The following is a 16,727-nucleotide window of genomic DNA, read 5'->3' as shown; positions in this document are numbered from 1 at the left end:
GTGCACAGCACAGGGTTAGGGTTTTTAGTTTTTTAGAATTTAGAATATAGTTCCCTCCAAAGGAGTTCCTAGAACTAAAATCATTCCTAGTTCCTGCAGTACAAACGCAGCAAAATCCGGGTTAGTCCTAACACTATCCCCACCCCTAAACCTAACCCTACCCATAACTCATCCCTAAAATCAGAGGGAACTCTGGTTGCAAACTTGTCCCTCAAATCTGATTGGTTGATGGAAATGTTGTTCCAGGATCAACAAAGATGTCGATCCAGGAACATGTTGTACGTTCACCATTAGGGGTCATCCCCCTTTTTGAGCATAGATTTGAACTTAAATGGTTGTAATTCATGAAGGCTTTGGAATAGAGACCTCAGGTTGATCTCTTTTTAAAGAAGATACTCAGCAGATTATTGTAGAAATATACTTCAAAAAAATAAAGTGTAAAAAAGTTATAGAAGTTTAGTGCAAAGCAATTGTAATGAACTAAACATTTTTGTTTTATACACTCTAAAAATTGCTAGAAAATCCAAACCATATGTCTTACCAAGTTGCGTTCCGAATTTGAAGTTGATATCAGAAACACTGAGCCATTTCTATGGTAGTGCAATGTCCAATTTCAAAACAGGATGACAGGATTGTGAGTGTTTAAGCTGTTGAATACCTAATGTATGATGATTACTAAAATATGTGATAAAGGCAATAAAAAATGTGTTCCAAGTTACCATCTAACAGTGACAGTTAAAAAGATATAGAAACTAGGAGTCACGTATCAAACAATCCTGGAGAAATGCGTGACCTAAAACAAAGCAAAAGCCAAACTGGACTGGCTTACATCCCTGAATACATGACATTCAGTCAAAGCACAACACTTAAGTCTACACACTTAATTACTTTCCAGTTGATTCCCATTCAATAATAGGAGCAATTTTGTACAGAAGGACAGTTGAATGCATATATAATATGAAAGACGTTTGTTGAGCAATGGCACAACTCACACACCCAGCTATTGTTTTGCATTGAGGTAACAGCTGATTCAGACCTGCACTGACGTGCCTGCTGGACTTCTGCTTCTGCTGGGCGGAGTATGATGAGCATATTATGAAATAATATCACCATGGTGACTATCATGGGTGGAGGCAGTAAACCTTGACCTCTAAAGCAAGACTTCCCTTTTTAGTGTTTGAAAAGTCTTACTGCGGGTGATGGTGTGGATAATTATGACCACCGGTACAGGGTCATCAACAGACATTTGCCTTTGACCACCATTCTTTGCCTTCTATCTTCTCACATGTATAATGTTACAGCGCTAATGTTTAAACCAACGCCCCTGCCCGCCTATAATGTTTTAGCCTGCCCTCTGGAGTGTGTGAGGAAAACAAGAGAATTCACTATCTTTACCTATAAAAAATAATTAAAATGTATTCACTGATATTCGATGCAGTGATATGTATACCTATAGTGACATATGCATCGTCTCGGTTTGCTGATGACATACTGTATGTGCCAATCAGGTGCAGGACTGAGGTGACAGGTACTGCTAAATATATGCCATCTATGTAAATATTGACACAATTGCCTTGGTCAAGGGAGACAACTTTAAGTCTGTTATTTCTAAACCAAACGCCTGCTGTATGAGACACAAATTACTGCCAATAAAAAGAAAGACTGCAAGCAATGCACTTGAGCAGACTGCAAACATTAAGGCAAGTCATAAACCTAATAAAAAAAATGAATGATTAATATATAAAGGATGTTTTTACATAATGAGATCTTCTATCAGATATGATTATGTAAAATATCTTCTAATCTGATCCTGCTTGCTCACAATATTGCATTAAAAAAAATAGTAGTAAAACATCAAAACTACACTGTCCGAAAATAAATACATAAATATTGATATTTTTTGTCAGATTTTTCCAGTAATATAATATACATTTACTTGGGAAACAAAATTGCATTAGGCATTAAGACTTATATTCTTAGAGAATATGTCTTGAGAGAAATTTAATTTTTTTTTTTTGAAATTTTAATTATTTTTTAACCCTATTGGCAAATTGTATAATACTGAATCAAACTAACTTATATTCGATAATATCCTGTACACTTATCAAAAAATCTATTTTTTTTTTTTTTTTTTATGTTTCGAACTGGAAACCAAGACGAAAATACTGATTAAGAAGATAATTTTTGTTCATACACTAATAATTTTGTACAACAAAATCTCTTCCCACATGAGCTGCTGTCCTAGGTACCTTTCCTGCCTTCCACGGCTTTCAGCATTCCCTGATAGTGCAAGTCATCTGAGGGGATCCTCTCCCTCTGCCCATCCTGGCTATCAGTCGAGTATTCCCTCCGTCTCTGTTGCGTATTCATTTCCTTTACGTCACGCTTACAGCGAAATACAGAGTTCTGCCAGCCACAAATCTGTTCTTTACAAGCTTCCTCACTTTTCCAAATAAAAAGCTGCAGCAATGTTCCGATAAGATTTAAGGTTCCCGTTTAATCTCTGTTGTCCATGTTCTAGCTCCAGTAAATGATGTCAGTAGGCTACAGGTTCTGGGCCTGCTCTCCTGCAGTTCTGACTCCTGTGAGACATGGTGCTTGGAGGGCATTGCGGGTTACGCTTGGCTCCGCCTCATCCATGAATTGTCATGTTGGTGGAGCCGAGGCAGGAAGAAGGGGTGGAATCAAGGAAAGTGAGTGGGAAGGTGTGTCCGCCAGCATGCCTCATCTAGAATCCCACACCTTCTCCAAACACTCTCTAAATCATCACAATCTCTCAAGAATAACGCAACAGGAAACGTAGAGTGTGAAGAGTTGTGTAACTTTACGCAGAGCACTAAGCTGGCCGCGAGAATCATTAAAGGAACAGGATTTACACAATCACACTCTAAAACTACTCATGCTAACAGGCATTACTCCACACACACACACACACACACACACACACACACACACACACACACACACACACACACACACATACACACGCCCCTTTAATGATTAACCACTGTAACATACCTGAGCGGTTGGGCAAGTATGACTAACTAAGAGTGTGTGATGCCAATAAGACAGGGCGAGGCTCTGGGATGGGCCGCTCACGTCCACACATGCTGGAGATTAACATTATTATATCTAAACCAACCCCAGCAAAATACATAACCAAAGGCTACAAAATGAACAGCCAGAAATAAGATGAAAATTCTTTAAAAGAATCATTTCTTGTTTGCATGTGATCATGCTGAACTTGCATGTGCATCACCAAAGAATGTAGGAAGAGAAAGATTTGTAGATATAATAGGTGATGAGTGACAGTTCTGGCCATGCAGGAGAAGGTCTCATAAAGATAAACCAAAAGCTCAGAAGATAAAGATGCTCATCACATGCTCATCATCTGAACAGACCCGCACCATAAACTTTGAGAAGCTTTGCGAGGTTTGAAGACCTGTTCAGGCTCGCTGGTAAGTATATCAGCCTGAACTTGACAGTGTTTGCAGGAGTGTTTATTTTACGGTATATCTGACATAGCGGATGTGGAAGCTGACGCCTTCATTTTACAGATGTCTAAATGTCTGTTGATACAGAAGAAGGTATTAAGGTGTGGAACAAAAAACTACCAGCACCTATAACAGAATTCACAATGTTTTTATGTTGTTTGTCCTATTTCCTTAAAGTACCCACTGTGATTTCATGTAATGTTATAACCTGAAATATAAGTCAAATTTACTGAAAATAAATTTTATATGTATTATTCAGCAAGGGTGCATTAAATTGATCAAAAGTGACAGTAAAGACATTTAAAATGTTACAAAATATTTATATTTCAAATAAATGCTGTTCTTTTAAACTGTATATTCATCAAAATATCACTTTATCCGTGAAAATATGAAGCAACACAACTGTTTTAAACATTGATAATGATAAGAAATGTTTCTTGATCAACAAATCAGCATATTTGAATGATTTCTGAAGGATCATGTGACACTGAAGACTGGAGTAATGAGTATATTTTAGAATATATTCACATAGAAAACAGTTCTTTTTAAATTGTAATAATATTTCATAATATTACTGTTTTTACTGGATTTTTTGATCAAATAAATGCACCCTTGGTGAGCAGAAGAGATGGGCTTTTGGCATTTTTTGTCATAATTTCACAAACCATCAAGAGTCCACATAAATCTGAAGTTGGGAAACCCTGATCTATAACTTTCATATTGTGAACTTAAAATTGGATCATTTATTATACATCTACTTATCCATTCAGATGTATCATTATTAGATGTATTGATTAAACTAATGTTAATAAAATAACATACTGTTAGTAAGGTAGACACTGCTCTTCTAATGTGATCTGAGCAATGAGCGAACCCCACAGGAGCACCAGAACTTTCAATATGGCATAACATCAGTCACGGCTAGTATCATTCACAGACCAGCTGTTGCATAATGCACACAAAAATGACAAGAGCTGGCTGAAAACTGAAATATGATTGGCTGGCTTAACAATCAGCCCTTCTGAAGAAGAACTATAGCCACAAGATATGAGTTCAAATACAACCTTTGACATTTGATATCCAAAATGTGATATCCTTGAGCACACCTGTATATTCAGTTTCAGATGAACCCCGCACCTATATGAACAAAAAGTGTGAAAACTATGGTTGGTTCTTGGCCAAAGCTGTATCAGACTTATTCCAATAGTCAAGTCTACACAAGACCGAACCTTCATAAGAGCAGGGTGAAGCATAAAGCATGCCTTTTTGAATCAGTATCAAGTATTCATCTTTTAAAATCACATTTACACACACCCCTCAGATCTTTCTATGAATCACATGCACACAAAACTTCTCTGGATCTGGGGTCAGATGAGAAGATGCAGGCAAAAGTCAGTGTGACCCAGTCTGAAGACATTTTGTTGGTCAATGTTAGAACTGACACGCTTTATTTGGTGCCGTGACCCGGATCTTAGATCCCAAAATATCTTTGCTCAGATGATAAGGGTTGAAGATCAAATCTTTAAAGAGGTCTGGAGTGCATATCATACTATGATATCACACTCTATAAACAGTAGTGTGCAAAAAATGATTTTTCCAAGCGCGAAATTAAACAAAAAATATTGGAGTACATTTTAGAAGAAACTTTTACTATTTTAGTCTTGCTACTTCAACATTTCACATTTAATTTCAATGTGTTACACTTGCCATTTCTTAGTTATTTGTGAAATTTGCTAGCAATTTCTGAGTGAAAAGTTGGGAACACATATAAACTGTTAACTTCTCCCTCAATAAACTTCTAATTTACTGCTTATTAATAGTTAATAAGGTCGTTGTTAAGTTTAGGTATTGGGTAGGATTAAGAATGTAGAATAAGGTCATGCAGAATAAGGCATTAATATGTGCTTAATAAGTAAAAATAAATAGCCAATATTCTAGTAATATGCATGCTAATAAGCAACTAGTTAAAAGACCCTAAAATAAAGTGTTAGCGAAAAGTAAATCCTACACCATTTTTTCAGCATATATTTATACTACTGTATAGTGTGATTTAAAATAAAAAAAAGGTGTCAATCATCAGAAAACTATACAGACAGGTTATTTCACTGTAGATGAAAAGAATGAAAATATATAGACTAACAATGTTTAAATGCAGTGCATTTCTAATGAAAATCAATGAAGCACTGTTTTTGTGTGATCTAAGCAATCAAAATTCCCTTGCAGTTGATGCATAGTTGAGTGAATATAGAAGCAACCAGAAACAGAATGAAATCAAAACATCATAAATAAGACTTAAGGTTGTCTTTAAAGGTAATGAGATTGAAGTTATAATAATGGTAACTCTTCACATTCCCGTGTTAGGTGTAACCAAACCACATTAGCCGTGAAAGTGCCACCCATTCCCTTCCAAAACTCTCTCTCCCTCCGGATCTGTCTCTCCTCCTCCCGCATGTGTGAGCGTGTACAGGGATGTCTTTCATGCCCAGAAGGAGAGGAATGTGGAATCCGCTTTTACATCTGCTTTGATCCGACCTGAACACACCCTGTCCTTCCCAACCAGAACAACATGAACACCTGAGCTTTGTTTCTGCCTCTCCAGAAGATGCTTTTACTTTTCTTCTCATGGGTTTTTGTCGATTTACCAGAAGCCGTAATTATGTGTATTTCCATTCGCTCATAATTCCCAGAGCCAGGGAGCATTAATATCTAAATCCAGGAATCAGGTTCGGATGCGATAGTCATACTGGATTTAGGGAAATCTGTGTTTAGCTGGAGATTTAAAACAGAACATCAACAGCAGCTGAGATCTAAAATAACCTATTAGACATTCTGCATTCATCTCAGCCAAAGTGGAAAACAGACGGACCTGCCAAGCGGATCTGCAAACTCACTCACAGGCTCTCCTGAAAATGATGACATGCACTTCAAAAGCGTAATATAAAACGCATATTAAAGTCCTTGTGAAATCAAAATGTACTCAGTTTGCTTTCTTATTTGCACATTCTTGGTCTTACTGGTGAACGACTTATCGGCCCAAGTTATTTCAAATAAAAATAAATATTTTTCTTCATAAACTTTAATCAATGTGTAAAATCTTTCCACTGAAACCACTTCTTCTACTGAAGTCAATCTGATGCGTGAATTTTTGCACTGTGAAGAGATTGAGTTTGATAAATTGTTGCCAAATAAAGTGATTTTTCATGTATTAAAATCAGTGTTGGGTAAAGTTACTCAGAAAAAAAGTAATTTATTACTAGCTACTAATTACATCTTCAACAGTGTAATTAGATTACCAATTACTCCCTCTAAAATTGGATTATTGGATTATTACTTTCTAAATCCCATATCAACCTCAACCAGTTGAATGAACTTAAATTTTTAATTTCAATGAATGCATAATTTTAAGGCAACCAGGTAACTTACTTTTTTTAGTACTTTTTTTAAACCAACAATTATTTTGTACACTGTTCAAATAAACAATATGCAATTGCATAAATTATCTTTGAACTGATCAGTGTGTAAAGGGAGAAGGTTCAATTAAAAACATACACTTTAACATTAAATTCTGATGTTAAATCCACTATTGAATTGTTCTATAGTCTATACAGTATTTAATCCAATTACATCAGAAGTAATTAAATTACAGAAAATTTAAGAGTAATCCCTTACTTTAGCTTTTTAAGGGAAAAGTAATTAGATTACTTAGTAATTACGCCTAACACTGATTCAAATGTAGGTAAATATTGCTATTTAATACTGAATTGTTTTCCCATTGACTAAATAAATGTCTCTCTCTTCTGGACAATAATTAGGACATGATCATAAAACTTTGCAGGTAATTTTACAAAGGCTCAGGTATGTGAACAGCTGAGAGAAGTATCATCTTAAGATAAACATGACGCACACACCGATGACTTGAATGAGATCAGCTGACTATGACTTCTGCTTTTGACAGCATTGCCTTAGTGACATAATAAGTTGCTTTCATCCGAGATGCTGATGGTGCAGATACGCTTTGAGACGGCAGACATCTGAGAACAGTTGTCCAAACACACGGTAGCCATGGCAGCAGATGAGAGGAACACACTCTTACTCATGTCTGTATTTATAGTCTGAATGCAAGTCATTCACAGGAAGGGCTGACTACATAGGGAGGATTTACCAGTTATTGGGAAATTACTTCATTTATAACATCAAATTACATCAAAATCTAAATTTGCTACTGAGCAACAGATGAAAATGGGTGGAATTTTCAAAATAAAGCCCCTTTTTGTATGGCCTTGTCCATGTTGCTAAATAGTCATGCCTGCTGATTATTGTCACTAATAAAATGTTTGTTGAGGGAGAGAATAAATGCCAGTGGGACACTTCAGTATTAGTTTCAGTAAAAGTAAAGGAAATAAAACTCATCAGTGAAGACTTAACATTTATTTTAAAGTGTATCAGAGGCCAATGCTTATTAAAAGGACATACTAGGCCACACATCCACAGTTTTTCTTGGCTACCACTCAAATATCCACTAAGCTCAAAGCCACTCCATCCTCTGTTTATCCTGACAAGTCTTACAGACTTACTGAGTGTGATTTTAATGAAGCATTTTGTCCCGTTTTATGCCTTAGGTATCACACCTTCAGTGAGAAAGTTATAACAATGAAGTTTTAAACTGAGACTTAACACTAGATGGCGACAAAACACAATATTCACATATTGTACATACATCGTGCATATAAAGATGGTGTAGTATTTCAACTACACCTTTTTGTGAAATACCACACATAACTTTCTTACTGTACTTCCTTCCACTGAAAAAGCATGACTTTGACAGAACTCACAGCAAACAACACACCATCAGAAACACTCTGTTTGTGAATCAATCATTTTGCATGTTCAGTTTTGCTGACATCCGATTGGCTGCCTTGTCTATTAAGGGCAGGGTTATGGATCCTTTTGATTAAATGGATGGGAGTTGGATAGAGTTGATCAAAATGGGAAAAAAAAAAAATGCTTACAACATATATATTATCTTTACACTCTAAAAAATAAAGGTTCTTTATCAAAGGTTCCATGAAGAACATTCAACATCCATGGAAACTTTCAATAGCGTTTCCATGGATGTTCTTTAGGAAAGAGTTCTTTAGATTTTTTAAAAATGTTGTTCATACTACAAATATATATATATATATATATATATATATATATATATATATATATATATATATATATATATATATATATTTCTTTTAAGACCTGTTTACTGAAAGCTTCTTTGGAGAACCAAAATGGTTCTTCTATCTGTGGCATCCCTGCCAAAAGAAAAAAAAAAAGAATAAAAAACTCCCTTTTGAAACCTTAATTTATTAGAGTGTATTTGAATTCAGAAACTGTGCATTCTGTGTCAAATATGTTATAAACTGTGCAATAAGTGTAGAATGCTATTCTAAACATAATGTAAACTGTATTTAAAGGTACAATTTGTAAAATTTTTGCAGTAAAATATCCAAAAACCACTAGGCTAGTGTTATATATTTTGTTCAGCTGATTACTAACAGTATCTCTAATGTTTTCAACTACTTGTAAATCATGAGAAAATTACCATTCTAAACAGTGACACGGGGCAGTGCAGTCGCCTGTCAATGACGCAGTTACCTTTGTTACCGCCTTTACTGACGTAGAAACCACATGACAACAGTGCCGTGGACAAATGCGGAAGTAGAGTCTAGCGTCCAGCAAACCACTAGCTCGCTTCAAGCAGTTCCTTATTTACTTCTTGCACGTTTTATGGTGGATTGTGTTAATTATTTATGGAACATAATTACTGTTTACCATCTGCCGCTGGTTCTGTCGACAAGGACAGCTCCCGTAAACTCATGACCGGAAAAGCGGAAGCGGCGCCGGCGACTGTGTCATAATAAAAGTCCCGCTGCTCGTGAGGCGTGTGTTGATCAATCGCTCCAGCTCCTCGTTCAGATCCCGCAACACTCAGTCCTGCTCTACTTCATACTACAGTAACGTTAATAATCACATCCACGAACATGAGTTCTTCCAGACTCCAATCCCTATTCTTTTGCACCGTCCGTTGAGATGGAGACTACATGTCCCAAGTTTCCACTCTAAAACTTTACGTCAAACTATGCCTTTGTTTTGAATAGGCTTCTAGCGACCTCTAGCGGAAAAAAATATCACAAATTGTACCTTTAAAGGATTAGTTCACTTCAGAATTAAAATTTCCTGATAATTTACTCACCCCCATGTCATCCACATAAAGATGTTTATATCTTTCTTTCTTCAGTTGAAAGAAATTAAGGTTTTTGAGGAAAACATTCCAGAATTTTTGTCATATAGTGGACCCCAAATGGTTGAAGGTCAAAATTACAGTTTCAGTGCAGCTTCAAATTGTTTTACACGATTCCAGATGAGGAATAAGAGTCTTATGTAGATTTAAAAAAAAAAAAAAAAAAAAAAACCTTTTTAACCACAAATGCTCGTCTTGCACTGCAATGCTCTACGCATTAATCACGTTGGAAAGGTCACGTGTGATGTAGGTGGGATTACCACGCTAGGGCGAAAAACCAAAATCTTCAAAAATTTCCAAAATCATTATTGTTTTACCTTTTTTTGTGTAAAGGCCGTTTGACTTAGTTTTTGCATGCTCACTTTGTAAACACTGGATCGATACTTCCTCCTACGTCGCATGACCTTTCCAGACAACGTAATGCATGGCGCATCACAGAGCAGTGCAAGATGAGCATTTGTGGATAAAAAGTATACACATTTTTTTTTTTTTTTTAGAAAATGAACAGTCATTTCGCTAGATAAGACCCTTATTCCTCATCTGGGATCATGTAGAGCTATTTGAAGCTGTACTGAAACTGAAATTTGGACCTTCAACCCGTTGGTAGCTGTTGAAGTCCACTATATGGAGAAAAATCCTGGAATGTTTTCCTCAAAAACTTAATTTCTTTTCGACTGAAAAAAGAAAGACATAAACATCTTGGATCACATGGGAGTAAGTAAATTATCAGGATTTTTTTTCTTTAAGTGAAAATAAAATCGAAATATTAATCAGGTCATAAAAACTCTATGTAGAATAATCAAACAATAATTAGATTAAATTACACTGCCTGTAGCATACAAGCAAAAGTGCATGCATGTTTTTCCTCTTGTACTGAGGTAGAGCCGTGTGCAGTGAGAGCACATATCACATTACATAACAAACTGGCACCAGACCGCCAAAGTGAAGTGATTTAAGTGATTTAGAATCTCATCAGTAAGATTAAGATAATTAAACCAACCAGACATTACATAACAGTCAATGATGTGAATAAAAATACATAGCACTGATGTGATTAAGTGAAAATCCTCCAGGGAAGAGAAGGAGGAACTGAGAGAGGCATGTTTGTGCCACGCCTGCTCAGTATCAAACTCCAGCCAGCCATTTTCAAACACTTACCAACACAACACATCTTGGTGTACAAGAACTGAAGTTGCTGTCTATAACTTCTCTGGGGGATAATTCCATCACTGCAACAGCTATATAGTGTAAAAGATCCGGAGACGTCTCTGGGGTCTCCTGAAGTCATTCTTAAAGATGGCAAATGATTTCCCACGCTTCCCATGACCCCAGTCATGGGCAATAATGAAGTTAAAAGGCCTCCATTACCCAATAGAAAAGCTGCCTGGGTCATCTATCTGTCACCAAAGAATGGCTAATATACCAACAAAAATGTCATGAAACTTTGCAAATGAAAGTGTTAAAGATTCAGCAAATTATAAGAGGCCTAATTAGGCCGTTCTTACACATGACACAAAGAAGTGGCAAAAAACACTTCAAACGTGGCTTATCCACTTCATAATTCGATACTGAGCAGATGTGAGCTGAATAATGATACTGCCGTCTTCTGTAGAGCTGCTTTATAGCTCAGTTGAATTGCTTTCGTTATCAATGAACTTTGTATCTCTGACACCGTTACTGAACTAAACTGAGCTGAATAACTGTCTTCTGTAGAGCTGCTTGGTACTTATTTTTTCTTTGTTTGTTAAAACATTTTTTTTTTGTTAGTACTTCTAAGTATATTGTTTACAGTGAAATAATTGTATTACTTACTGAGTGTCCTTATAATGTTATTGTAATTTTTGTAAACTGCACTGCACAGTTTCATTGGCTGGAATGACAATAACCTCTAATCTAATCATATCTGAAATTACAGCTGAAGGCATTTTTGGCTTGTGTATTACCATGAAGCTGTATTGTATAAAGTGTTATATAAATAAATGTGTCTTGACTTACTTTTGAAGTTCATAATGATTGTTTGATTCCCAATCACTAACAATTTAGTAATAAGAGATGATTCCCTAATTAACATTTAGACCACTGAACTATTATGACAGATGAAATACATTCTTAAAATAAACCAATGGATCAAAAAGAGTTTTTAGAGGAATTATTTTCAAATGTAAGTAACTGTTTGAGACCCAGTTAAGATGTACCACAGTATGTTACGAGTGTAGGGCTAAAAATAACAGCCAAACTAAGGCATCCCTTGGGTCCATAAAAGACCATAAATCAAGTCCAAAGGACAGCGGCAGCCCCTTCATGGGTCCTGAAAGCCCAGCACAGCACGTCTCCGTATGCAACGCACTTAATCTACACGCCCTGCTGCTCCCTGAAGAACACAGAGTTATTCAAACATCCAACAATATCCAAGAACAAGACACCACACAGGTCTCACGTCCAGACCTCCAGCATATGTGCCGTTTACATCACGAGTCTGGAACTTTCCATTATGGCAGTTTCCTGAGAGCCAGAGTCTATATACAGATACTGTATGTGTTCTGATGGGACCATTTTTCACAAGACATTTGAGAGTTCTCCTATAGGATTATGGATTTGATTTGGAAATATGTACAGAAATGTTTCTGATGTACTTTTTATTATTCATTGTACACGTGGACAATGTAAGCCTCTGGACTTCCATTTGTTATTCAAAGTTTTGATGTCATTTGCAATTCAAAGTGAATGAAAGTGATACTACAGCCTTGTAGATGTGTTCACCTATCCCATGATTCTTTAACTGAATATGACCAGCTTTATTCGATCAATACAGGACTTATAACGCTTCTCTCACTGTTTTCACAGTATCTGTTTATTGGGCGTTTATAAATTGTCAATTAAAGAACACAAGTTTCATGAAAATATGCATTTAATTTTTTTATTACCAGACAATTAAACAATAAATAATTTAATACTATAGCCAGAAACATAAAGACAAACATAATCAAAGAGCATTGATAAACTAATGGTGTCATAAATGGAGAATGATTTAATGAATGAACTGTGACATCTTTTATTTATTCTTTGTTAATAACTGCAATACTACTTCACCTTATTATAAATAAGTTAATTAATTAATTAAATTATGCATTTTTTATTTTATGCAATCCTTTATTTTTTCGATTGGCACCTGCATTATTACTGCACCTTGTTTATTTGTTTGTTTGTATGCAAATTTCTATGGAAGCTTGTTTCCATCACTGAATAAAAAATAAAAAAAGCTAAGTGCGACTTTTTATCTCACAATTCTGAGTTTTTATCTCACAATTTCCTTTTTTCTCAGAATTGTATGATATAACGTCACAGTTGCGAGTTATATAGTCAGAAATAAACTCGCAATTCTGACTATATATATACATACACACACACACTATATTGCCAAAAGTTCTAGGCTTCCTGCCTTCATGTGCACAGGAAATTTAATGACATCCCATTCTTAATTCGTAGGGTTTAATATGGAGTTGGCCCACCCTTTGCAGCTTCAACTCTTCTGGGAAGGCTTTCCACAAGGTTTATGGGAATTTTTGACCATTCTTCTAGAAGCTCATTTGTGAGGTCAGGCAGTGATGTTGGCGACAAGGCCTGGCTCACAGTCTCCGCTCTAATTCATCCCAAAGGTGTTCTATGGGGTTGAGGTCAGGACTCTGTGCAGGCCAGTCAAGTTCCTCCACACCAAACTCACTCATCCATGTCTTTATGGACCTTGCTTTGTGCACTGGTGAGCAGTCATGTTGGAACAAGAAGGGGCCATCCCCAAACTGTTCCCACAAAGTTGGGAGCATGAAATTGTCCACAATGTCTTGGTATGCTGAAGCATTAAGAGTTGCCAGACAGAGAAGCGTGATTTATCACTCCAGAGAACACATCTCCTCTGCTCTAGAGTCCAGTGGCTGTGTGCTTTACACCACTTTGCATTGCACTTGGTGATGTGAGGCCTGAATGCATCTGCTCGGCCATGGAAACCCATTCCATGAAGCTCTCTACACACTGTTCTTGAGCTAATCTGAAGGCCACATGATGTTTGGAGGTCTGTAGCTATTGACTCTGCAGAAAGTTGGTGACTTCTGCGCACTGTGCACCTCAGTATGCGCTGACCCCGCTCTGTGATTTTGCGTGGCCTACCACTTCATGGCTCATACACACAAAACACGAAACAGAATCATATAACACTTCATTCTCCCCTTACAAAATGCACAATGGACACAGGATGGAGAGACTGAACTACTTGGAAAGCAATAAAGTAATAATACAATGTAATAAGATCTGCGCTATTCTATGTATATGAGGTTTATGATCAAACAAACAAGATCATGAAGGAGGAGGGGATGAACTGACGTGATCCAGAGCAGTGTCAGTGACAGAGGCCACCAGCCAACCGCTAGCAGAGGTCACTTCTGTCACAACAACACCATGGATCCTTCTGGAAAACAGATCCTTATTTACAGCCACTGTCACTGAAATACTGCACTCATCTAGAACATCATTTCTCATCTGAAAGCCTCCTCCATGCCCTGCTCTGAAGCTTCTGCTTGAAAGAAGTGTCCAACTCCTTGACTATACTTTAATAAGTGTTATTCCAAAATTTTCCAGTGGAGATCTCAAAAGTGAGGTAACAACTTTGGACAGGTTTCTATATAAATGTGTCTAACCTACTGTAAATGTATGTTTCAGACACCTGTGAGCTATCAGTGCAAACATATCTTCAACTGTAAACACACCTCTCCCCTTTTATTGGGTGAAAGATTTGATACATGTTTGAGAGGTGAGTTATAAAGGTGTAAAAGAAAGTATGCTTCCATGTGACCTTTCTAAATACGTAACAAGCCATCTTTCTCAAAGAGACAATAACATTTGAGTGGTTGCAAATCTTCACATGTAGGACATCATGAGATTTAAGAATTTAAATTTTTAGCTGCCTTTTCTGATATTAATTCAGAGTTTGCAGAAATATAGTTTTTGGACCAACGATCACTGCCTCATGGGGTATTAATGTGATTTTTTTAGTTCAAAGGAAATTAGGTAAATATGACGAGACCAAATGTTATTCTGTTACAAAGAATAGATAAAAATAGAATGTATATTTATTATCATCACCGAAATCATCAACATCATTTCCATTATCTACAACCGGAAATATTGGGACATTTTAAATTTGAATAAAATGATAACTAAAATACTTTCAAATCACATGAGCCAATATTTTATTCACAATAGAACATAGATAACATAACAAATGTTTATACTGAGAAATTTTACAATTTTATGCACAAAATTAGCTAATTTCAAATTTGATGCCTCAAAATAGTTGGGACAGGGGCATGTTTACCATGGTGTAGCATCTTGTCTTCTTTTAAAAACAGTTTGAAGACGTCTGGGCATCAAGGTAATGAGTTTCTAGAGTTTTGTTGTAGGAATTTGGTCCCATTCTTGCCTGATATAGGTTTCCAGCTGCTGAAGAGTTTGTGGTCGTCTTTGACGTATTTTTCGTTTAATGATGCGCCAAATGTTTTCTATAAATGTTTTGCTCTAAAAACCTTGTATACATTTCAGCATTCATAGTGCCTTCCAAAACATGCAAACTGCCCATACCGTATGCACTTATGCACCCCCACACCATCAGAGATGCTGGCTTTTGAACTGAACGCTCCCTCCTCTTTAGCCCGGAATGTCAAATTTGGACTCGTCTGACCATAGAACACTTTTCCACTTTGAAACAGTCCATTTTAAATGAGCCTTGGCCCACAGGACACGACGGCGCTTCTGGACCATGTTCACATATGGCTTCCTTTTTGCATGATTGAGATTTAGTTGGCATCTGCAGATGGCACAGCGGATTGTGTTTACCGACAGTGGTTTCTGGAAGTATTCCTGGGCCCATTTGTAATGTCATTGACACAATCATGCCGATGAGTGATGCAATGTTGTCTGAGGGCCCCGAAGACCACGGGCATCCAATAAAGGACTTCGGCCTTGTCCCTTACGCACAGAGATTTCTCCAGTTTCTCTGAATCTTTTGATGATGTTATGCACTGTAGATGATGAGATTTGCAAAGCCTTTGCAATTTGAAGTTGAGGAACATTGTTTTTAAAGTATTCCATTTTATGCTCTTTCACAGCTCTGCCCATCTTTACTTCTGAGAGACTCTGCCTCTCAAAGACATCCCTTTTATAGCTAATCATGTTACAGACCTGATATCAATTAACTTAATTGGTTGCTAGATGTTCTTCCAGCTGAATCTTTTCAAAATTTCTTGCTTTTTCAGCCATTTGTTGCCCTGTGCCAACTTTTTTTGAGACCTGTAGCAGGTATCAAATTTGAAATGAGCTCATTAAGGTGGATAGATGTGTAAAATGTCTCTGTTTAAACAATTGTTGTTATCTATATCCTATTGTGAATAAAATATTGGTTCATGTGATTTGAAAGTCTTTTAGTTTTCATTTTATTCAAATTTAAATAACGTCCCAACATTTCCAGAATTCAGGTTGTATGTATCATTACCACAACAGGTGTACATTTAATGTTAATTTAATACATGGAAAAACACTAGTTTGCTTTTAAATGCATGTGCAGAATCTATACATTATGTTATTTCAGGTTTGGCACTTTATTTTGGAAATATATCAGGTCAAGGTGAAAGGTGAAGCGGTAATGAGAGAAATCAGTCAAAATAAAATAAAATAAAATAATGTTAATTTAACAGTATAGTTCATTTCATATTAACTGTGCAAGACTGTTAATAATCTTTAAAAATGTGAAAATGTATGAAAAATGTAACTTTTTTAAGAATTACTTTGGGAAAATATGTTCAAAAAGTAGATGTTAAATAATGAAATGAATGCTCATAAAACACTACAGACCTTATTTTTAATTCCTAAAAGGGAAATCTTTTGATGCAAGTCTT

General features: G+C 36.3%; 1 protein-coding gene across 27 annotated transcripts in view; it reads right to left on the bottom strand.

Annotated features, from left to right (window-relative positions):
* Positions 1-16,727, bottom strand: part of plecb (plectin b) — a 188,396-nt gene that overhangs the window by 54,322 nt on the left and 117,347 nt on the right. For 2 of the 27 annotated variants that reach the window (XM_067400161.1, XM_067400171.1), the window contains exon 1: positions 2,250-2,701. The exons of 22 other annotated variants lie outside the window; for them this stretch is intronic. In XM_067400161.1, the coding sequence (XP_067256262.1) occupies positions 2,250-2,370 (121 nt within the window). In that variant the 5' untranslated portion in view covers positions 2,371-2,701. Of the gene's footprint in view, positions 1-2,249; positions 2,702-16,727 lie in introns of those variants that run through there. 3 more of the 27 variants (XM_067400209.1, XM_067400218.1, XM_067400237.1) reach the window with 2 other exon arrangements.

The sequence above is a fragment of the Chanodichthys erythropterus genome, chromosome 2, assembly GCF_024489055.1.
Source record: "Chanodichthys erythropterus isolate Z2021 chromosome 2, ASM2448905v1, whole genome shotgun sequence".
Lineage (NCBI taxonomy): Eukaryota > Metazoa > Chordata > Actinopteri > Cypriniformes > Xenocyprididae > Chanodichthys > Chanodichthys erythropterus.
The sequence above is the reverse complement of the archived record's forward strand: the minus strand, read 5'-3'. Positions and strand labels throughout refer to the sequence as shown.